Genomic DNA, 24,014 nt, shown 5'->3' on the forward strand with positions numbered 1-24,014 from the left:
TGTTGGAGCGGTACTTGCCAACTAAAGGCCGGGGGAAGGAAACGGACCGCCGCTTCCCTTGGCGATGACCAGCGCTCGGATATGCCTTAAATTGATGAGCTCTCCGAAAGCACAGCTGCCGGGAAGGTAGCCTGAGCCTGCTTCATCAAGAGAGGAAGGAGATATTTAGACGTGTGTGTCCTGTGTGGTGATTTAAGTTCCCAGACGCAGCCATCAATCATAAATGTTTCCAAACGAATGTAAACACCATGAAAAGGAAATCTCAGGCCGCCCTGCATTTTTTCATGAAATATTTGCAGTTTAAGGACCCATCGCCCCAACGATATATTTTTTATTCCGATAGAAGTATCCGTACAGTGCTGGAGAAAGGCCCTTCAAATTTGTTCACGTTATTAGCATGTGCTGCACTTGACACTGCACTTGCACTCTGAGACGCCGCACAAAGTTTCTCGTAGCATGTGCACAGCATTGGAAGCGGTGATAAGGGTCTGTAAGTTAGAGAAATTCCACAATGCTTGGACCGTCGTCCTCCAGCAGAGTTAGTGAATGGAAAATAAGTATTACCGTGTATAATTTTTTGCACACCGCAAGACTTTTCATATATTAATGTTATTTCAGAAAGTCTGGGTACATCTAACCTAGTGCAGTACGTACAGTCGGGGCTTTAAGTGGAAGGAAAAACTGGGGGTTCTCTCAAAGGAGTGTGGCTGATGTAATTAAGGGCATGGCTTAAAGACTCTTAAGCTGAACATCTGTGCTTAGCATAGTGTGCCGCCCGACTGTTATTTCGCTGCTTCTGTCATTGCATCCAGGTATATAATACAACAAGTAACATTATACCTACAACAAGACAGGACTATTGGCTTTGTCAGTGGTTGTTAGTTGCATAAAATATATAAGCAACAGTTATGGCTTAGTTTTATAGCATATTGAAAATGCTTCAGTTCCTAAATGATGACACTATGAAAGAACTATAAGGAGTATCTTTGAAGTTGCATCAAAGGCAGCGAAGGGTGGTACAGCTGCAGAGTTAACATTTATTTTTTTGTTATCCTGAGGGTGAGGGTGAGAAGGGAGAGCTACCGTTTAGGTCAAACATTGCCCAAGACCTTTTGTTTTTACTACATTTTTATGTATAATATACTAACCTATAGGAATGTTCAGCCACGCCTCATCATTCATTGGTCTGTGTTGTGTCATTCATATTTTTCTTTCACCCGCAACAGGTTTGCTCGATGGGTTAATCCCCTTCATTGCCTAAACACTGAGTGGCAGCATTCTGCTCGTTCACATAGAGCACATCCCACAAAGTAGTTCTGTTCACTACCAGGCCCTGCTATAAAAAAGTGTGCCTCTTTGGTTTTAGCCAGTGTATATTTTTTACATTGGCAAGGGCCTGGCTGCTAAACAAACATTCGGTTTTACAAAAACGATGCCAAAAGAAGCATTGATAAAGTCTAGAGACTGGCAGCCAACAACAGACCCATTGGCTCTGTCTTTGTTATATTTTGCTTGCGATAACGTCTCGGGTATGCTTGATGCAGGTTGAAAACCTATTACACATACATGTCTTAACCCCTTCGATGCTGATGACGAGCTCAGCTCGTCATCAGCCACGGTGGTCGTGTGCTGATGACGAGCTGAGCTCGTCATGAATATATGGCATCAAGAATTTTCCAGCACAGGGGAAAAATAACCACAGCAGCCAAGGTGTTAAAGGGGTTTTCCATGTTACAAATAAACTTGGAGGTTTCGAACCGCTTGCATTCATATGCGGGTGAAAATGCTGTAGGGCTTACTTACAGGAACCATACCTTTTCCAATATTGGATGCGAGTAGTTCACCAGTCCTGTTTTCATCATTTTTTGAAACAATTTATTTGGCTCTAATACTTGTCATATGTTTGTAATTAATACACCTAAACTCTGTATCTCAATTGGAATTAATCAATACTGATTTAATCACTGTAATTTAATGAGGGCAACCTGTTTCAGTAGTTGCGTTCCGTTTTTATGCCTGACAAGAGAGCGCTTTAGCTTTCTCGCACAGCACTGACTTTTGGTTGTGGAAACATTCCATTCCAGGCACCAGGCACCTGGCATCTTGGATCCAGGCACCGAGAGCTTTAGCAATGTGATGACCTTTTTGTGGGTTGTCATTGTGCCTGACCCCCAACATAGCCAGGGTGACTGTCACTACTGGCATCTAAAAGTACTGTTTTTCACATCACCACCTCCCACCAGAGAACTAGGATTCCCTGCATTACGACCTCCCAATAGTAAATAACTACCACAAACCAGATTATCATCCGTGTATGACACTATACAACCACTGCACCATACTTACTACTACAACATGATCGCACCATCATCACTCTCTTACCCATTACAGCACCCGTAACAATCTCAGCACCAAGATCAACCCTCAGGACTTCACTGCCTTTTTCCAGATTTGAAGTGCCATCCTTAATATTGTGCTACACAAAAACACCCCCACAAAACTACCCTCTAGAACCAAACGAGTCTCCCCAGTACTACCCCACCAGTACATCTATTCCACCAGCAACCACAGCACTGCGTGTCCCCTTCACCTCTGTATTGCCACCCACCTCTTTTGCACTGCTACCCCCCATCACCCATGTACTAGTATCTTCACACACAGCCTACCCTCCAAGAAAGTATTGCCATCGTTATTTTTCCACAGCACATCACTACCCCTACAGCACAGCACAGCACAGCACAACTTTTCACTAGTGCACTACAACTCCACAACGCTATTTCAGCCTCGGAGCACCACACTCGAAGACACATCATCAAGATACAGCTGCTCTGCACTTCACTGCTAAAAGACTGTCAAAGCTCGACACCACATTAATAATCCCACCATCAGATTTCCACCTCCCTGCACCGTGTTTCAACCTCCAAACAACCCCACAGCACTCTACCATTGACCTGCACTGCCACTTCACACTTCAATCCGCAGTCACAATTTTACCATCCCTCACCAGTGCACCACGGCCCATCACTGATAGGTCACAACACTCCCACCTTGCAGCATTGTCCTAGCACCCTAATGCAACAACTGCGCTGCCTCCAAATATAGAAAAAATACAAATGCAATACAAACAGCGCGTCATTACAAAAGTCTGGACTTATTGGCTTTGTTTTGTCTTTTGAAATATCACTTACAATCTTAGTGGCCCTGTACAGTTTGAGAAGAATTGGTGCATGTTTGGCTCCATAATCAATGTGGCTCTGACTTTGGTTGTTCGTGGTCTGATCGTGTGGACTCTGCTGCTTCTTTCCCATGGGTTTGTCTCTACTTCCCTGCTGGAAAGTTTTACATCAACCATCACACCAATGTCAAGGTACACCTCTCCTCCAATTTGCCACCATGGCAGACCCCATCTCAGCTTTTACCTTAAGCACGCCACGAAGAACATCAAAACCATATGTGCGTCTCTTCTTCCCGGATTAGGCTATTTATAGGTTTGGCTTAGAGACGGCTTGAAGAGTTTTTTCACGCCCCCCCCCCCAAAAAAAATCGCAATAAAAGTGCATGCGTGTATGTAAATAGATGCTCTTAATCCACCAGCTGGCGCCTGCTCAATGTTCGTTCACATTGTGTGTGCCTGCCACAGCGGCAGTGGTTTAGCCCACTTCAGCCGCCGGCTGAATTCACTGTGAGGGATCGCATTTGGTTCTTGCACGTGTTCAGATTCACCTAAAAAGTACTCCACTCCAGTGCCAAGAATTGTAGGCCAATCTTTTTTTTTTTCTTTTGATATTTATTTAATACATTTTTGCGATGGGTCATTTTTGCAATTTGTTTGCAAATGTACCACACTAGTTTTTGTTAGTGCAGTTTTGGTCATTCTTAAAAATCACAGGCTTTCCAAGGTCCTAGCTATTGGCTTTGCCAATGTTTATTTATTTCGGTTCAGGAACTACAAAGCGTTTCTCCCCAAAACGTGCTTTGAACTTTCTCCTCCCCTTTTGACCCTTGTTGAACCGACCGCGTGTCTTAGCTGTCTAAATTAAATGTACAGATTTTCAGCCTCCGTCCATCCCCACAGCTGGCATGTGCACTTCTTAACCCCCAGTGACCTTAAGATTCTGTGCCCCTAGCGCACACATTTAACGTGGTCATGTGACGCAAGTCCATTCTCTTGTGACTTTCCCTCTCTGGAAAAGATTTGATGGATGGGTGTGGTAGGCTGATTTTGTATTTTAATATATTACACATGACTCACTTTGAGGACACGCAGTTTCTTTCTGTATGGCACGACCCCTGACTTCAACATCCCCCATCTCTGTTGAATTAGTTACACAGTAAAAATAAGTTTCCCCTTGGGAAAGGCAACACCACAAAAACATACACAGTTCGATCTAACACCCGACCTGGGCTCACCACATCAATATTGTGTAATCCATATAAGCGCACAATCAAATGTATGATGCTGGGAAAGACACAACAAGACGCCACTAATGGTCTATTCTCTGTTACTGTTCTGTATCAACATTATACACAATACTCGGACTAGAATGTATTTGCCATTGTTTCAGATATGTTAAAGATTCAGTCTCTTTTTTTTTTTTTTACCTCGTCGATGCATTTCGGTGGTTTTCTGTGGTTTGTACCACCTTTTTCAAGACAACAAAGAAATTCTCCCACGGAAAATACAGAATACAGACTGACTCGTTTATATTGTATCAATTGATGTATATGTATTATTTTCTAGTGCATGATTATTAATAAAATCAAAGAAGAGCTCTAACAGATTATACGGTCACCTAGTGTCTTCACCTATACTGAAGTGGTCCTGAGATTGGAATACACAATATTGTTGTAGTGAGCCCAGGTTTAGTGTTGGATTGAATGGTGTATGTTTTTGTGGTATTGGCTTTCCCAAGGGGAAACCTCATTTTTTTTACTGTTTAAAAGGGTGCCTTGTCCCCTTGCAGTGTGGGGCCCTCTCTCTAATTTGGTTTGAATTAGTTACACCACAGACAAACTGCAATTTCTGGTAAATTTGTCATCATCCTTCATCCTTAAGCCTTCATGGGCATGTAGTCCCAAAAGGTTGGTGGGTCGGAGAGCCAGAAATTATTTTTTAAGAATTCAGTTGATTGACCCCAAAGGACCAAATTTGTACCGCATCCACTGAGTAGTCTCTGATGCACTGCTCCTCTCGCCACACCATTTCTTATGCCCTGTTGGCTGTCTTTGATCACAGGGCACTGAGGACTGCTTTCTGCTAGTTTGTAGCATACTTTATTTTTGCTTTTGTTGTGCATTGGTGTCTTTCTAAATATGACAGCAATATCTGTTTGAGTCAGTGCTTTGAAGTATAGTGCCAACCAAGACTGCTTTCACAGATTGCACCTGTTTTCTTAAATTGCTTGCCTTGACATGGGAAATCCATGCAAGCAGAAGCTAAATTAATCTGGAATTGTGACGTAATTGACGATAGGCCGCCTTTAAAATACCTTGGAACTTCAGCTCACGTTAAAGGTGGCTTGGCCCATAAAACCAACGTTGAGAAATGCTGATTCGTTTTATTATTTCATTTAGACATTTTATAACATAAGTGTTATAGGCAGTGGAGCACTGTACAAAACTCAACAGCCTAGCGGCGCCACTTTGGAAGATATGCAGCACTTCTTGATGATGAATATTAGGTGGGGGACAAGGGAACTTGTTGCGTTGCATGCAAAAGTACAAGGCATCCTTGCTCGTGCATGCATCTTGATGTCATACCCTCTTCAGTCTCTGTCCATTAGTCTGAGGATAGGTTGTTGTTTCCCAACAGGGGCTCTCCCCTCTTCTATCTCAGTCTGTCTAATTCGTCCAAGTGGGACCTTCCATGTCTGGCGCCTCCCTTGGTCTAATGCAGGGATCCGCGCATTGATGCTCCTTCCCAGGTGATTCAGCACCTTCATGGTGTAGCTGCAGAGGGGACTGTCAGGGCGGATGATGTAAATCCGCCTCTATGACAACAAGAGTCCATTCTGACAACAGCTGTCATGTGCCATTAGCGCATGGATATGTGCACTCGTTTCCTGTGATTAAACTCTTCAGGCACCAGTGATTCCTGTTGTTTCCTGCAGTCCGCCCCAGCCCCCCTTAGATACATTTGTCATAACAGTGAGGAGATTAGAATTAACTTTTAAAGCTTGCCTAAAGCTCACATTAATGAAATGTGCAAGTCCTTTACTTCCGTGTACGGGCGCTCTTACTGCGGGTTGAACCGCGCACCGCTATGTATGTAATATGGTGGTTTACTTGCTTTTTTCTTGCCCCTTTAACTCTATGCTGCAGAATGCTACTTGTTTTTCACTTCTTTGCACAACTTCCGCTTTGCTCTACCTCATTTTCCCTGTTTTTCGCTGGTTACCTTTTCACCCTTAGAACTTATTTAATTTTCTTAGTACCTTTTTAAGGCACTTGCCCTCGGTTAATGGTGATCTGTCGGAAAACGTTTATAATATCTGATAGGTATATGGAGTGAGATGTGCTTCAACAGAAGACACTACTGAACAGGAATTACTCCCTGTTCTTCGATATTTAGGTGCACTGCTACTCTGGTTAAGGGATTCTTACGTTATTCACAATTCTGCCTGAACAAGAGCTTTGCCTTGATTACACGGGTGCAGTACTTTTTTACAGGATCCGCATAGAGCATGGTCTTAACCACCTTTCTAATATATAGGCCTCACTATTGCATCCCTGTGTTAAGATGCCACACTTCTTTAAATAGGGTGTGTTTGCTCAGTTGGATAAATTCAGTATATTTGTTTTTATGGTTAATATGGCTAGTCCAAATAAACATAAAGAATGAAATGAATTAATGAATGATGACTCTGTTTACTTTCAAAGAACAACCACGTTTATGCACAGCAGTTACATGCTTGGGAACAAACTGCAAATAGCTACGTGTGACAAGCCAGAGTGAACATTTTCAGGTGAAGCTTCTGTTTTGACATTTTAAGTTAAAGATCCTAAGACTCCAGGTTGGGGAAATTTTCCTTCACACCCAATGGTACCTCCTCCATACCACTCATTGCCAGTTTTTCAGGGGAAAAAAGTGGGAAAGTTGCATAGTAACCCTTATTGGTCCACGCTGAGCAAGTGTGTGGTACGAAAACCTCTCACTGATGTCCAGTAAAAAGCCCTGCAAGTTAGTCTCCCACAAGGAACCAGCTGCTGAAGCATGGGACCATCCATCAGTTGTCTTGTGAGCTCGTAAATTTTCAATAGGCACCAACCAGACCTATATCGATTACGAAGTTATCAAGAATATTCCTCCTACACAATTAAATATCTGAGTGGTTATCCTAAATGCTGGAAGGTAGCACAGAACATTAAGGGTTGAATTTGGTATAAATAATGGCCTACCATGAAGCTAGCCTGACTTGACGGTTAATCTTTGTATTTTTGTTCTCAGATAAGAAGACTTCTCTGTAATAGTCCTCATGGGTGGCAAAAAACAGCTTGACTACTAGGAGCACAGTATAGTGCATTCATGTCAAACTTTGGAATTTGTCCTTAAAAGAGATTCTCCCCCCCCCCCCCCCCCCTCCCACTAGGATGGTCCCAGAGAAGCGCCTGCAGCAGCTAGAGATAGAGGTACTTATTGAGCAGCGAATGAGCTTGCTAGAAAGTCCATAGGCACTAGAGAAATCAGGGAAAGAGGGAACTCAAGCTGCTTTCTCGTTAAAAAAACAAAAAACTTACAGGAGGATGAAGGTCAGATCTAAACCTAAGAGTTCTCATTAAAAACCTCAAAATCAGGCTCTACAGCGGGTTACACTTTATTTCTAATGGGAGGCTTATCGGCTGCAGTAGATCTTGAGCAGGAATGCTCACCTTAGGTATAGGAATGTTTGATTCATGTCAGACTTTTAGGCTGTCCCTATGAGAGAGCTTGCATGGAATTAAAGCGGAACTCTGCAAATAAGTAAAATGATTGGTACTTGTATCCTGCCAACACCGATGCTATTATACCTGGATTTGTGCAGGCACCCCATCCATACAATATCGGTCTAGTGATGGCGCCAGTCGTCTTGGAGAGGTTATTAATAGCCCAGAGCTGATTGGTAAAAGAGCGCCCAACTGTTAGAGAGTGGTGGTATCAGTTTTGTGGTATCTGAAACCTCGATATGGGGATCCTGAGGTTCTGCGAGCAAAGGAGGAAGCGGAGGCATACCTGAGAACCACTGGAGAAACTTCTGCTACCCTTGGGGATGTTTTGATAGCATCGGTGGTGGGTCAAGAATCCGATGAGATAATAAAATGGTATGGCTACTTAGTGCCTTTTGTCTAGGTCATTTTTATGCAGTACGTAATGAATTTTGTTCAATAGTATAAATTTTAAGGTGTGAATACATTCCCTGGTAAATTTTTTTTTTTTTTTTAAGGAAATACATCATAACTCTTTCACATAGTCGGGGGTTATACTATACATTTGTCATAAATCGTAGTCCTCCTGGCCCGACGTTAGACAGCTGTTGCCGAGAGGATCTGTAGCTCCTATCACGATCCAACAAAAACACACCAAAAAACATTTCACGATGCATGGCCGACAGTATCTGACATTTGGCCTGAAATCTACCCACCGAGAGTTTTGATAAATTGCATGGCTCTGACGGTGCCCACCTCCACACCCTGGGTTGCAACTAGTGTATCGCTACTTGAAGGACTGGTTATTGAAAGCCTTGCTCATTCATCAGTCAGTGGGGCCGACTACAGACCGCCTCACCTGTCTACACACCCAAGCCGTTTATTAATTTAAGGACTTCCCCTGCTAGCACCAAGTGAATGTATGGACGATACCACGACTGAAAACAGAAGTTACAGATACGTAACCTGTTCACCTCTTTTGCCTTATGTGAGGAACCGATTAAATGTGTTCAGTACCTGTTAATAATAAAGCAGGCTAGGCCTATGGCTGTTGCAACACTGAACCACTGAACCTTTCATTAGCTCCAGGAGTTAACATTCAAAGGCTGAGTTCCAGGCAGGCGATAAAAGCGTTTGATGTTGATTTATAGCACCTACCTTGCTAATAGTACAAAGGGAACCAGCACCTCCACTTGCTCTTCAAAGGGTTGTTTTGTGGAACATCATCTGTTTTTAATCTCTTGGAGAGAATGAGCCAGAGAAGCTGTTTTAGTTGTCTAGGAACTGATAATGTTTTACGGGGGCTTGCTGTGGGCCTTGCCTGCCACGTGCAAAAGGCACCCTGAGGTGACGTCCACGTGGCTAGTGTTTCCGGGAGAGCCGAGATTTCCCCAAAAATGTCTTCATTTTCTGTCTCCTGATATTTTTTTTTGTTTAATGCTGGAATGACATTTTCGAATTTAAAGATCGGCAAAAAAATACAATGTGACAAAGTAAGCGTAGGCTAATCTGCCCTTCCCAGTTTCCTGTCTGTTTTTATGCAAAAGGGATATGGTCTCTGGAGTCACCCATTCATTCTTAGACGAAATTGACTATTTTTGTTTTATCCACTACCGTTTTTAGGTCTCGGAACTGCGAACAGATTGCGAAGCAATCTGTCGTTCCGAGACTCTTTTGCAATCATTCTTGCTTTCAAGGAGTCAAGGGAGACAGGAGACAAGTGAGGTGCACGCGCAACCTTGGAACTGGGATCAGGTCGCGCGCGCTTCCTGTCTCCCATGGCTCCTTGGAAGCAGACTCACACGCACGCACACACATACAGACCCCCCCCCTCGCCGCACATACACACACTCAACACGCACACATACAGAACATTTCACACAGAGACCCCCCCCCCCCCTTCCCATTCCCCTTCCCCTTCCTACCTCGTCTCGGCGTGTCTATGCGCTCCATGGTGACGTCACCGGCTTGCCCCAGTCGCGTGCCGTCCCTGCCTCTCAGATTGCGTGCCAGTGCTCGCGCGCAGCCGCCGTTCGCGGCTGCGCGCGCCCCCCGCAGCTAAGGTCGCCGGTACGTAGGGAGAAGCGGGTTGCTTTGCCAATTGTGCCGGTGCTTTCTGGTGCTTAGCACCGGCACTGCTCCACGGGGGCCCCGCACTCCAGGGGCCCCCTTCACTTCATCATGAATTATCCCTGTCGTGAATTAAATGGTGCGCAGTGCGCACGGCATGCACGCCCCTGGGCCCCTGCCGGGCATCAGAGGCTCATCATTAATTAGGTGCGGGTCGAGCGGGCCTCACAGGCTCGCTCTTCATTAATCAAATGTGCGCAACTGCTGCGCACGCGCGCGGGCCCCAGCCGGGCCTCCGAGCCGTCTTTTCATTAATTACATAGTGCGCGTCATTTGGCATGAGCATTCAGCGCGCGCAATTTAAAGTGCGAGTGAGACGTGAGGTGTGGCATCCTAAGACCCAGCCACGCTCCAACGACAGAGAGAAGGACCTCCGTCACCGCCGGCCGGCGGCCATAATTTAAACTATTACTAGCCCCTGCCTTCTACTGCCTGCCCGCCGTGCCCGGCCCGCTCCCGCCTATGGCCTACCTCGGAAGCTGCAGTCCAGGCCCAGCCCTCAGGTCAGTACCTCACCTACTCAAATGTTTGAGGCAATTGTAGTTTCCATGCCCATTCAAATATTGGTATCCTTGCAGAGACTGCCAACAAGTGTCAGTACTGCACTGCTGAAGGTACAGCCGCCGTCATATACAAAGTTATTGGGCCATTAAAAAAACAACAGGCCTGCTATACATTTCTGCCTATGTCTCCATTTAAATATGGCAGTGCTGCTGAGCGGTTCTGGTACTATCCGATTAATAGCGCACTCTCCTCCCAGTACTTGCCCCTGGAAGTGTTATGTATGTCCGTTTTGTTAACCACCACGGCGGCTCCTTTCACTTCTGACAGAGCAAGTAGTAAGGGGGGTGAAAAAGACTCGGAGCCCCCGCCCCAATCCTGTACCTTCCGTTTCTGTGTCGACTACCAGCTGTTCAACAAGGGCACGCGTGGATTTTTAGACAATTTTAGCGCGCACAGGCTGTTCACTGTATCACTGCATTCTCTTTTATGCCCTTATTGTGGGAAAGTGTCACCATTTTTACACAGACTGTGCATTTATCGGAGGTGCCCATAAGCTGAACAGAAGTGTCTCAACATTAAAGCAATAATAATGTAGTTTTATATAGAGCTTCATACTGCGCTTAAGGAGCTGTCAACAACAAGTTTTGCTATTACTAATTGATTCAATTCACCTTCCTCTAAACAGTGAACACAAGCAACAAAATGAAAAAAAAATATTTGCGTTTCAATCTCAATTTGTAGTGTTATAATGAAATACAAAGCAATTAAAATTTGTGTTGTGAATTTGTGAGTGCAGAGTAGTGAGTGCAGAGTAGTGAGTGCAGAGTAGTGAGTGCAGAGTAGTGAGTGCAGAGTAGTGAGTGCAGAGTAGTGAGTGCAGAGTAGTGAGTGCAGAGTAGTGAGTGCAGAGTAGTGAGTGCAGTGAGTAGTGAGTGCAGTGAGTAGTGAGTGCAGTGAGTAGTGAGTGCAGTGTAGTGAGTGCAGAGTAGTGAGTGCAGAGTAGTGAGTGCAGAGTAGTGAGTGCAGAGTGCAGTGAGTAGTGAGTGCAGAGTAGTGAGTAGTGAGTGCAGAGTAGTGAGTAGTGAGTGCAGAGTAGTGAGTGCAGAGTAGTGAGTAGTGAGTGCAGAGTAGTGAGTGCAGAGTAGTGAGTAGTGAGTGCAGAGTAGTGAGTAGTGAGTGCAGAGTAGTGAGTGCAGAGTAGTGAGTGCAGAGTAGTGAGTGCAGAGTAGTGAGTGCAGAGTAGTGAGTGCAGAGTAGTGAGTGCAGAGTAGTGAGTGCAGAGTAGTGAGTGCAGAGTAGTGAGTGCAGAGTAGTGAGTGCAGAGTAGTGAGTGCAGAGTAGTGAGTAGTGAGTGCAGAGTAGTGAGTAGTGAGTGCAGAGTAGTGAGTAGTGAGTGCAGAGTAGTGAGTGCAGAGTAGTGAGTAGTGAGTGCAGAGTAGTGAGTGCAGAGTAGTGAGTAGTGAGTGCAGAGTAGTGAGTAGTGAGTGCAGAGTAGTGAGTAGTGAGTGCAGAGTAGTGAGTGCAGAGTAGTGAGTAGTGAGTGCAGAGTAGTGAGTAGTGAGTGCAGAGTAGTGAGTAGTGAGTGCAGAGTAGTGAGTAGTGAGTGCAGAGTAGTGAGTAGTGAGTGCAGAGTAGTGAGTAGTGAGTGCAGAGTAGTGAGTAGTGAGTGCAGAGTAGTGAGTAGTGAGTGCAGAGTAGTGAGTGCAGAGTAGTGAGTAGTGAGTGCAGAGTAGTGAGTGCAGAGTAGTGAGTAGTGAGTGCAGAGTAGTGAGTAGTGAGTGCAGAGTAGTGAGTAGTGAGTGCAGAGTAGTGAGTGCAGAGTAGTGAGTAGTGAGTGCAGAGTAGTGAGTAGTGAGTGCAGAGTAGTGAGTAGTGAGTGCAGAGTAGTGAGTAGTGAGTGCAGAGTAGTGAGTAGTGAGTGCAGAGTAGTGAGTGCAGAGTAGTGAGTGCAGAGTAGTGAGTGCAGAGTAGTGAGTGCAGAGTAGTGAGTGCAGAGTAGTGAGTAGTGAGTGCAGAGTAGTGAGTGCAGAGTAGTGAGTGAGTGCAGAGTAGTGAGTAGTGAGTGCAGAGTAGTGAGTAGTGAGTGCAGAGTAGTGAGTAGTGAGTGCACAGTAGTGAGTGCACAGTAGTGAGTGCACAGTAGTGAGTGCACAGTAGTGAGTGCACAGTAGTGAGTGCACAGTAGTGAGTGCACAGTAGTGAGTGCAGAGCAGTGAGTGTGCAGGGTGAACAATTCCAATCCATACCACATAATTCCATTACACACCATATGCATACACTCCATAACACATGGCTAAAAGACATTGCCATTTACAATGCCATTAGCTCTAACTCAAATAAATCCGAGACCTATTGCATTTCCAATGCTTGTTGTCCATGCACTGACATTTCTTTTTTTACTTTTTTGCACTATTACACTTCCAATTTCAGATTGCCAGCCGAAAGTGCTCTTCTCACTGTGCTTTCGTCAACTCCATGATTTTGGGCCAGATGTACGACCGTGGAAATAATGCTTCGCAAATTGCGAGATTTTTGCGATTCGCAATTTGCGAAGCGCTCTTTCCAATGTCTAACAGTGTGTTTCACACTGTTGGCGATTCCCAATGGGGTCGCAAATTGAGAGGCTCCTGAATATTAATGAACCTCTCACAATTTGCGACACCATTGGGAATGGCAGGGCCCTCCCAGGAGACCACCATGTCCGGGACTGCTTTTAAATAAAACAGTTTTTCTTTTTAAATGCAGCCAGTTTTTCCTTAAAAAAAAAAGAGATGCGTTGGAAAAAAAAAAAAGACTTTGATACTTTTTCGTCTCATTTTGACCACTGCCTGCCCTTAAATATTTTCCGCTGCATTTGCAAATCATTCTTACATAGGGTTGCTCTCACTATTAGGAAGGGACCGCCCCTTCCTAATTGTGAGTCGCAAAATAGGGTTTGTATATTCCCTATGCCGTTTTTGCATGCGCAAACAGGTTTGCAAACCCGTTTGCGCATGCAAAAATGGTCGTACATCCGGACTTCGATTCATAATATTTTATCGTTGAATCATAGCCCCCCTTACCTCTCTGTCCCTCCTTTGTGTAGCGATTTCAAATCTCGAGCCCATCCTTATACAGTCTGTACTTTAAACTATGCACACTTTTAGAAACCGAGTCTATGCTATTTGTTTTCTCTTCTTAAACAGAGTCCTGTTGTAATAAACTTTTATTTAACCCATTGAACATTCCATGCTGTGCACTGTCACTCTTACATTTGCAATATCAGTGTTTTTTCCTCTGAAGCACATGGGAAACCGCTTTGTATTAACCTGTGTTAAAGACATGTTGCAGTAGATCTGGTTTGGGTCAATAATGACAAAATTGGTGGCTAAATATCTCAGACTCCTGGTGTTCTGTGTAGGACGCGGACAATGAATGCATTTTGGTTCTGAAACTCAGTGAGGACCTTCTTTGAGCAACGTCCCCTCAAGATCAGCAACGTACCCTCCATGTGGTCCATCGGACATTAAGGAAACTCGTTTTGAGCATGTAATAGAACACTTAGCTACTTCCTGTAATACCTTCTTTCCGGGGGTGGTGGAGCGTCGCCCCACTGAAAATTAAATGATAATAAAACCAGTTTATCATTTTATTATTTTTCCTACTGAGCCAATTGCCAGACTTGAGGCGGGGCCATCCTGACAGAGCATCACTCAGCTGCAGGGAGTAGGGGAGTTATGCACTGTAAGAGTGCATGTCGGTTTCCCGGCCATCTTAAGACGGCCAAACCGACATGCGCACCTACATTTCTCCTACCCAGCTGTGTCGCACAACCGTGTGGAGAAATGGCAGAGACTCCCTGTACCTGAGCGAGCATCAAGTCAGCCCACTCAGGGCTATCACGGCGCTGCTCTCATGCCGGTATTACCATTGGAACGGTGAGGATTAAACCCAGATCTTTTGACAGGGTGTGAGTGTTTGATTGGTTCAGATGCTCCGTCCAATACCACCCCCTTTTGTACCGGTATTACGATTGAGAGCAGCGCTGTGATTGGCCCCTTAGAGCCTGTGCAGTCTGCCCAGCATTGGGAGAGGAGCACCGAGGTAGTGGCAGGGAACTGTTTCAATTTTATTATTTACCCTTCCTTCCTCCCTCCACCCCAGCGTTCGTGTTGGCACACCACTTTGCTGTTCAAGCTGCTGCAAATGCTTCTTTTACCAGATCTTGGTGATTACATCTGTTTCCTCATGGAGGATATATTCATTTCCCATATGACTGTGGTGATTCTACAGCTGAATTTATACAAATAGGTATTTTCTTTTCCCTGCTCTTATTATTGTAGAGTTCTTTCTTTGACTACACTCCTTGCAAACAATGCAATCAATGCCTGTGCCTCTTTTACCTCAACTCGGGGTCGATGTGTACAAAGGCTTCTATCAAGGGTACTTGCAAAGTCTGTATCTTTTGTCCCCTAACCCCACTCGCTTTCCTGACTCTTCAGCCTCCAGCTTCTAACTACCTCACATTCTCTTTACCAGCCATTCTATTGATGACATCACATGAGCTTGATCTCTGGCTGATTTGAGAATATTTTGCACAACAGCACTCTTACAGACCTCCTTAGTACAGACAAATACAGAAATAAAAAGTCCTGAGACATGCAACTTCCATATGGAAAAAAACCCCTGGCTATAATATAGACTTCTCCGACTAACACATCAGATTCATTTTACCAGCATTTCTCCTGCTGTGACAGTTCCTCCTTTGCAAGCAGTAAGAGCTGTAAACCTCACGAGGGATGTAGTTTCACCCGAAAAAGACTAACCTATAGATTCATCAAGCATCCATTCTGCGAATCCTAAATAGCGAAAAATAACTAATCGCTATTAAGAATTCGCAAAATGGGATGCAACATCAAAAACGCAAAATATTTGCGATTCGCACCCGTCAAATGCGACTCCGCAGAAATCCCTCCAAAATCGCTAAATCGGCTGTTTCTAACAGCCTAATTGCGAATTCGCAATTACCGATCTCGCAAATAGCGATCTCACACATTGCGAGATCGCAAAAACGTGAAGTCGCATTTGGAGCCCAATGATGAAATCACAACCAGGAAGAAGCCTGCTCCATGCATAATTCAGAGCACAGAGCTGGATACAGGAGGAGGCAGAGCACTGAGCTCCAGGAGCCACACCCTGCAGTGCTCATACAGGAGTGGAAATCAAACCACAATGTCCCAGGAAGCTGCAGGACCAAGTGAAAAAGCCCGCAAGCGCAAAATCAAGTTTAGTGAGAAAGAACTTGAGTACCTGATCGAAGGAGTGAGCAGGGACCACGACCAACTGTTCGGAAAGCTGTCCCGGAAGGTTCCCGAGGCAACCAAGAGGCGCATCTGGGTGCGCATCAAGGCAAAGGTGAACGCGGTGGGAGTCACCCACCGTAGCATCAATGATTTAAAAAAGAGATGGTACGACCTCAGAGGCCGTGCCAAGGAGCAAATAGCTGAGAGACTGAGGGAGAGATTTTTCTACGGGAGGGGAACACTCCACAGTCCCAGAAAACACCTAGTGGAGGATACCATACACCCTGAAGCCTGCGTGGGCGTTACACAACTGGACACTTCCCGCACCACACACAAGTCAAGGTAAGAGGCATGCTACTGCAACCCCGTACACTAACCATGCCCATGCCCCCAGTGCTATCCATATTTGTGAGCACAGTATTCCAGTCCCTGCTCCTCCCAAACGCCCAAATGCATTGTGGAACCTGTAGTGTGTAAAGGTGCCTTGATAGCCAAACACAGCCAGATTAGTAAAGATGCACAGACCCCTAAAGCCAGCCAGGGAATGCAGACATTAACCAATAGCGAGCCTGCATGCATGTTGCAAAATCCCAGTTGCCTTAATCATACCAGTAATCATGCACTCATCCACATCACAGGTGCTGCAGATACGGACACGTCCGACAGTAACATCCTCCACATCGCGGAGACACCTGAAGAGACAGAGGGGGAGAGGCAGCCTGCACCTGCACCGACACCCATGGCCACCCCTGCGTGTCGGGCGGAGCACAACACCACGTCTCAGCACATAAGGAAGTGGAGCAGACCCCACCACCACCCAGGAGGCAGACACAAATCACTGCAAGTGTGCGGGCCCACACCAGCAGCATGTCAAGGCAGCAGCGCTCCGTGCCCACCACAGCAGCCATGGAGCAACACGCACACAACTTGGGCCTGGGCATTGAGGCACAGATGCTGCGTGTGCACCGCAAACAGGCGCAGCAATGCAGCTGCAGCTCTACAAAACCACACACATAAGTCTCCTCACAGAGAGAGTGCAGGAACTGACCACGGCGGTGAAGGAGAGCAACCAGCTGATGGTAGCGCAGCAGGACGTCACCCGCAGACGCCACAGGCAGCTGCTCACACGGCTGTCAGCCTACACCCGTTCAAATCACCTGTCTGGGAACGCCACATCCCAGCTCTCTCGAAGATCATTGGCCAAGCAAATCCAGATGGTGCAATGCTGTGCTGACGTAGCAAGGGCTCTGGACCGGGTCACCAACGTTGTGGAGTACCAACATGCGGCAGACCATAGCAGTGCAAGGGGGAGGGGGGGGGGGGGTGTCCAGCGAAGAGGCATCTAGCCTCAGCATCCTGTCTGCGCCGGTGCAAACAGACAGGAGGCGCAGTGCCCGGCCCAACACTGCATCCCGACAGAACCAGCCTAACGTGGAGGGTGAGAGGCGACAGGGTGCGCGCGGCAGGAGGCGCTAGTTCCATTACATTTCAGGCTGTGCCGTGGTGAGGCAACCATGCACACCAACTCAGGTTACATGACCTTGGATGTTTAAAAGCCATACCCTTATTTGTTGCTGATGGAAGCACTTTGAGACTGTGTGAAATAAACACAAGCTTTATTTTGACAAACAAATCATCCTCATGTCAATCTTTGGTGTGGCTTGCATGAGTGCAGTGTTGTGTGAGGGGTATGGATGCACTAGAAATAGTTCTGTGTAATATGCGTGCGGCGACTGTGACCTTCAGCTGGATTCTCCCCGTGTGCCTGATGCACATGTGCAGGTGGCAGGTTGTCCCACTCCGACTCACAACCAGACACCTCAACATGGATCTTCTGCTTGGTGGCAATATTGTGAAGCATGGCGCACACGGCCAAGATGCGGCAGCAGATCTCGGGCCGGTATTTGAGGGGCCCGACAGTCTTGTGGAGGATGCGGAATCTACTCTTTAACATGCCAAATGTTCGCTCTATCACATTTCTGGTGTGCATATGCGCACCATTGTACCTCCGTTCCTGTGGTGTTGCTGGGTTGAGGTATGGGGTGAGGAGGTATTCACTGAGTGCGTAGGCCCTGTCACCTGAAGGGAGGAGCAGAGGGTCTGTGCCTGTTATGCGCAGCAACATGGTCTTAACATAGTGTATGTGGGCATGTGTACTTACCTAGGTGATGTCCCTCGCCAAATTCACCCCTGACCAGGCGGGTGTGTATGCCGCTGTGCCGGAATATAAACTAATCATGCGTGCTCCCTGGGTATTGTGCCACAATGTCTGTAATGATGGTCTTCGCATTGCAGACCACCTGAATGTTGAGGGAGTGATATGACTTGCGGTTCCGGTACATGCATTTCGGTCTCTGCGGGTGAAAAGTGTACTCTGGGATATACCCCCTGCAACGGCGACTATCCCCTGGAAGCTGCCGGAGGCCAGGAGGTGCAGGCAGCACCTCCTGGCGGCGGCACGGCATTGGTCCTCCATGTTGGGTGCTGCATCAGGGGTCAAGGTCTCTGATGCGCTTCTTAATCATTGCCCCATTGAGCCTGTATTTTGGAGTAGATCTCCTCTGCAGTCTGTCCCAGTAGTGTAATCCGCAGCCGGAAGATGCGTTCATGGATCCTGCGTCTGTTCTGGGCTTCAGCCTGGAGCCTCCGCCGCCTTGCCACGATGTATAGACCTGCCATTGTGACTTTCCTCGTGCTCCTAATGAGTCTCCTTAAGTGTATTTGATTTAGCCAACACCTGTTTGTTATTTCCAACTCTTTTTTTTTGTTTTGCCAATTTGACTTCATGGTTACGACCTAGTTTGGCTTCTCCTTAAATTGTGACTCGTATATTGCGAATAAAGGTGTTTTCGCTATTTGCTATTGCTGATGCATGTGGATAGCGATTTATTTGCGAATTCGCTATTTGACTGCGAATTCGCTATCAAATTCGCAGATTATGTGGGGAATCGCTTTTAAGGAATCACACTGGGGGTTTGGAAGGGTTTAGCAATTCTTTGTTTTGCGAATTCGCAAATTGTTGCTTTTCAACTTGATGCATTGCCGAAGTGGAATTTGCAATCGCTATTTCGCAGCGATTGCGTTTGCAATTTCGCTTGATGCATCTATGCCTAAGTGAAGAGCACAGGATCCTCCGTGCACAGACTAACAAAAGCAGATCGACTCCGGAATTCCTGCCTGTCTGATAAAGGAGGCAAGTCTGGTTCAGGATCAAGGCTAGTCCTCTCCGTCATGTCCTTGCCACTGGTCTAATTCATCGACTAAACTTGTGCCTTGCTTTACGCCAAATGGTGTGTTAGAGTTTATTCCAAATTATTGGCTACTCTTCTGAGTGGTTATGTACACTTAGCCCATGACACCACCTTCCATTATGTTCTCTTGTGCCCTGTTGTTCAGGATAGAACCAGGGGTCCACCCATTGAAGACTGTGGTCTTTTGAGTCATCCATCATCTGGACGACCTTAAGCCTCCAGACACAATCTTCATTCAGTGAACTGTCAGTCATCTGCCATGCTCACAACTCATCTGCCATGCTCACAACAAGAATGCTGTATACATCAGGGGTTCAAACAGTTACAGAAACCGTGGCCATTACAATCAACAACCATATTGACTGACTTTTTAGCTACCTGTCATTCAGTTCTGCAGCATGGTCTTAGTTGTTAGTAGAGACCCCTCCAGGTTTTCACGTGATCATTTATGCACACATGCACGCACACACTTTTCTACCCCTTCCTCCACCTCCAAGCCTCTAGAGTTACTCCTCTGTTGTGTAATAGCTTTGCTACATAATCTTATGTACTCTGTTGAGTACCCTGTTCATTTTGCTTGGATTATTAGTCCCCTGAAGCAAGAAAACAACATATCATTGGGTATTTGACTAGTTGGCCAACTACAGAGGACCCCAAGACACACAGACAATTGACCACACGTTTTATACAGTTGATTACAGGTACATATATATATTGAAGAATCGTATTAGTCCTGCAATTTGTGCATGAATAGACGCTGCACAAAATATACAGTTTTTAACTTAGTTCCCTATTTAGCACATATTTTATAGTGAGTTCTTGTTGGTAGTTACTTGTAGCATATTTCATGTTGTTAATTACTATTGAAATGTCAGCACTTGCTTGGGTGCCAAGACATAGTAGAACTCAAACTGTGGAGGGTGTTGAAACTCAGTTTATTAATGGCTTCTGACACTGACATTTTCCATTGACAGTTAATGTTACTTCTGCAGAGCAGACCTATATGGCCATAGGTGAAATGCTTGAATTCATCTCAGGCACTGGCAATTATTTGCAACTGCATTCCAGTGCATCTTTCATTTTTTGCCCACTGTGCCACTCTCGACCAGAGGACAGCCACCTGCACATCAATATTGGTAGTGCTCCAGTAGTAACTGGCCAGTTGAAACTTCCAGACAAAGTCCTCTCCAGAAGGGAACACAAGCCGCACCAGATTGTTTTTGGTCTATCTAGACCTCCTCAGTAAGGTATCGCTTCAGTCTTGTGGAACAGTGAGCATTGGATGGGACCCACAGCTGGGCACACCCGTTGCCCTTTGGGCATCGTACTGAAATAAACAAAAAGCTGATGGGTGGAATGCTTGAATTAATCCTAGTTTTTTTAATTACTCAGGGCTATCTTGAGGAGAAGCATCCTGGGGGTTTGGTTTAGACTCTTAACATTTGGAGTATCACTGATGTGCTCTTGGCTGGTCTTTGAAAAGACTGGCATAGTTGGCAAAAAACAATAGATTGGAATGCAGCCCAAGCGATTGCCAGTGGTAGATATTATTGCCAGTACTCCTTCCTTCATATTGTTGTTTGTTGCAGTGAACCAGGGGTTCCACAGAGGCTTTGATTAGTATAGTTATCTGATAAACTTAAGTTCTCAGGTTATTAAAGGGGACACCAATCCATCATAATTTCCTGAACTGTAGACTTGTTGTCACAACTTGGCATGACTGACACTTTTTGTTTGGCTGAACCGTTCTCATCTGTTTGACGCTCTCAACTTAATTTTTGTTCTGTTTCCCTAGGATGAACTTGACCTCTCAGACAAACACAGGGAAGCCATGTTTGCACTTCCTGCAGAGAAGAAATGGCAGATCTACTGCAGCAAGAAAAAGGTAAGCTTTTTAAGTGTAAGACTTTATTTAGAGGTTCTAACTTTCTGTGAGCATTACCTTATGTTTTGAGCAGCTGATTGACAAATGCTTCACTTATCCATTTAGTTGTGGACAGTAGCTGAAAGCCAGCATTTGGAAGAGTGATGAAGGGGGAGGGCATTGTAAATTGATTCCAGCAAGAATATTGTTATACATTGGAGACAAAGGGAATCTCATGGAGTTTCCTTATGCTCCTAAGGTCCACTGTGGGGATGGTTGGAGATGAAGTGCTTGGGGACTTTTGAAGTTTTCCTAGGAGGTGGCAGATCTTGGGGTGGTAGGGTAGAAAAAAGGAAATCGACCAAAACTTTAAGGAACGCACAATGTCAAAATTAAGAAAGCATAATAAGGAAACCTCATTATAGTATCTCAAAAGGGATTCTTTATCTGGAGATGTAGTTGAAGACAGTAGCAGAGGGTAATAACAAAGAAAAAGTAAGGCATATTAAAAAAATTAAAATCTTACTTTTTTTTTTCTTAAAAAAGAACAGTTATTTGACATTAAACCAGGAAAGTGTTATACATTGTCTTTGATATGCAGGTGTGTTTATAGATCTAGGTGGAGTGCTAGAGGTAGATGTTGCTCTAGGAGTAGAGTCGAAGACGTGCAGGTCAGTGTAGAGTGGGGGAGTATGTAGAGGTGGGGTGGTTGAAGAAATATAGTTCAGTGTAGATGTAGCATTAGTGTTAAGATTAGGGTTAGAAGGACAGAAGGTAAGCTAGGGTTGATCTTTTCATTGCAATGCCCTCCTTTAGTATGGTTTCTTCATTATTTTCTTTATTTAAGAAGAAAATGTTGCCATTGTGAAGTCTTCTTGTTGTATTTCTTCAATCTAGCCTTCTTCAGTTTCACGTACATTCCTTGAGGGATAGCCAGCATCTTAATGGGTGATGGGTTGACCTAGGGTGTTGTGAGTTTGTGGTATCCAGTGAAGGTGATGGGCAGGACTGACTAGTGTAATTGCATTTATATAGCCCTTACTACCCCTGACGAGGCGTCCAAGTGCTTTTTCAGCGAGTTGGCCAATACTCCGGAACACATAAATGATTTGTGGTGAATTAGTATAGGGTAATATGAAATTAATATGAGCGGGAGACATGTTAGTCTGTTATTTGGATTGAAAAGGCTAGTGGGGTGATAGAAGAGGGAAGGGTTTACAATTATATAGCGTTGTTGAAACGCTTTTGGCGGATGGCACACTACTCCGGAACCCAAGCAGGATTAGTGGGGAAATTAGTCTAGGGGAATATGAAATTAATTTGAGTGGTGAACATGCAAGTTTGTTATTCGTATTGGAAATGGGTAGGGGAGGGATAGATGAGGGAAGGGTTTGCATTTACATTGCGCTTGCTACCCCTGATGAAGTGTTCAAGCACTTTTCAGCGGATTGAATAGAAGAAGGAGGAACTTGTGTCTACTTGCAAGCTTAACTATATACTTAAGTAATAGCACTTTTGCAAAAGGAAGTAGTACTTTGAAGAGCGTGCTGGTAATGTAATAAATTATGCCCTGTGCTGTAGGGGTCATCTCTGGTGTCCTGGTTGTAGATCTGAAGGAGACGGCTAATAATTTGATAGGCCTTGAAACTTATGCCAATGTTGGGTGCTGTTTTAAGTAGGGTGGATGTAACATGCATATTTCAGTGTAGCGTAATTAAGCAAACTTACTTAAGAATTCTGTGAGATTAATTCTGTGTTTAGCACTATTTCTTTGCGCAGAAAAGCCCCTGCACACCCAAAATGGACGAAAGGGTGCATATTGTGCTCTGAAGTAGCGCTAAATGCAGAAAAACGGGAATGTGCTCTTGGGGTAGAATTTCCCCCCCAAATTACTCCTAATTACTCAAAGAGGAGTAAATGTGTAAATATTGGTAATTCTCCCTCAACGAGTAATGCAGTATTGCCAAAAGTACTCCAGTGTAATCGAAATTCTGCCCAGGCCAAGTTTAAAGGTGGTGCCCTGCATACAAGCTTTTAATATATTGAGGCAGTTCAGACAAACCTTATTATGAAGATTCTTGAGACGTATTTTGTTTTCTAATACACAGAACATATGACCCTTGTCACAATTCATGTATCAAGCACATGCCCTCGGTTTTCATTCAGGATTATTGAAAATTAAATCAGTGACACAGTTTTTTCTATCAGGGTGGTGGGTTCTACAAGGAAAAAAATGTAAGTTTTAAACATCTGTTCCATTCTCCTAACCCCTTGTAAGATGCAACATGTCCGTGAGCGTTGCATCCATTTTAGCAGTGAGCGAGACCTCTGGCAGATGGGACATCACATTATCAGTGACTTTGGATAGGGGTGATATTCCCGGTTTCCATTCCATAGGTATTGAGTACTAGGCAGTCCGTACCAAGCACTATATCCAGCATGTAAGATCAAAGATTTAGGTGGGTCGGGGCCTGCCGGAGCTCAGTACTGGCAGTTCTAAAAAGCAGCTGCTGTGACGGATCCCTCTCGGGCTCTCCATTTTTGTCCTCACCCTCAGGATGAACAATAAAATCTTCACTCTGCAGCAGTGCCACCCTTCACTGCCTTTGGTGTAATTTCAAAGAGACTCGTTCTAGTTCTTGTGACAGTTTCATCATTGCAGAATGAAAGCATTTTTAATATTCTATACAACAAAGCCATAATTGTTGCTTATTTATCTTATGCAGCTAACAACCAACGGCAAAGCAATATTTCTGGCTTGTTGTAGGTGTAATGGTAATGTTATTTGTTGTAATATATATATTGACATATATATATATATATATATATATATAATGACAAGCAGCAAATTGCCAGCCAGGTGGCATACTATTTAAAGCATATATTTTTAGCTTGCTTGTTTAAAGCCACGCCCTAATTACATCAGCCACGCCCCTTTGAGAGGACCCCCCCCTGTTTTTTCATTCCACTTAAAGCACTGGCTAGGATAGATCAGTGGGTTAATGCAGCCACTGCAAAGATCTGTGTTCAGTCTACTCGTTCCAAGTTTTAGTCTGCCTGTAAAGTCAGGTGATTTTTCAG

At 45.0% G+C, this 24,014-nt stretch overlaps 1 protein-coding gene across 4 annotated transcripts in view; it reads left to right on the forward strand.

The window, feature by feature from the left end:
* Nucleotides 1-24,014, forward strand: part of DAAM1 (dishevelled associated activator of morphogenesis 1) — a 679,460-nt gene that overhangs the window by 359,886 nt on the left and 295,560 nt on the right. For all 4 annotated transcript variants that reach the window (XM_086938202.1, XM_086938204.1, XM_086938201.1 and 1 more), the window contains one exon: nt 20,865-20,954. In XM_086938202.1, the coding sequence (XP_086794328.1) occupies nt 20,865-20,954 (90 nt within the window). The remainder of the gene's footprint in view (nt 1-20,864; nt 20,955-24,014) is intronic.

Source organism: Lissotriton vulgaris, chromosome 9, assembly GCF_964263255.1.
Source record: "Lissotriton vulgaris chromosome 9, aLisVul1.2, whole genome shotgun sequence".
NCBI classification, from domain to species: Eukaryota; Metazoa; Chordata; class Amphibia; order Caudata; family Salamandridae; genus Lissotriton; species Lissotriton vulgaris.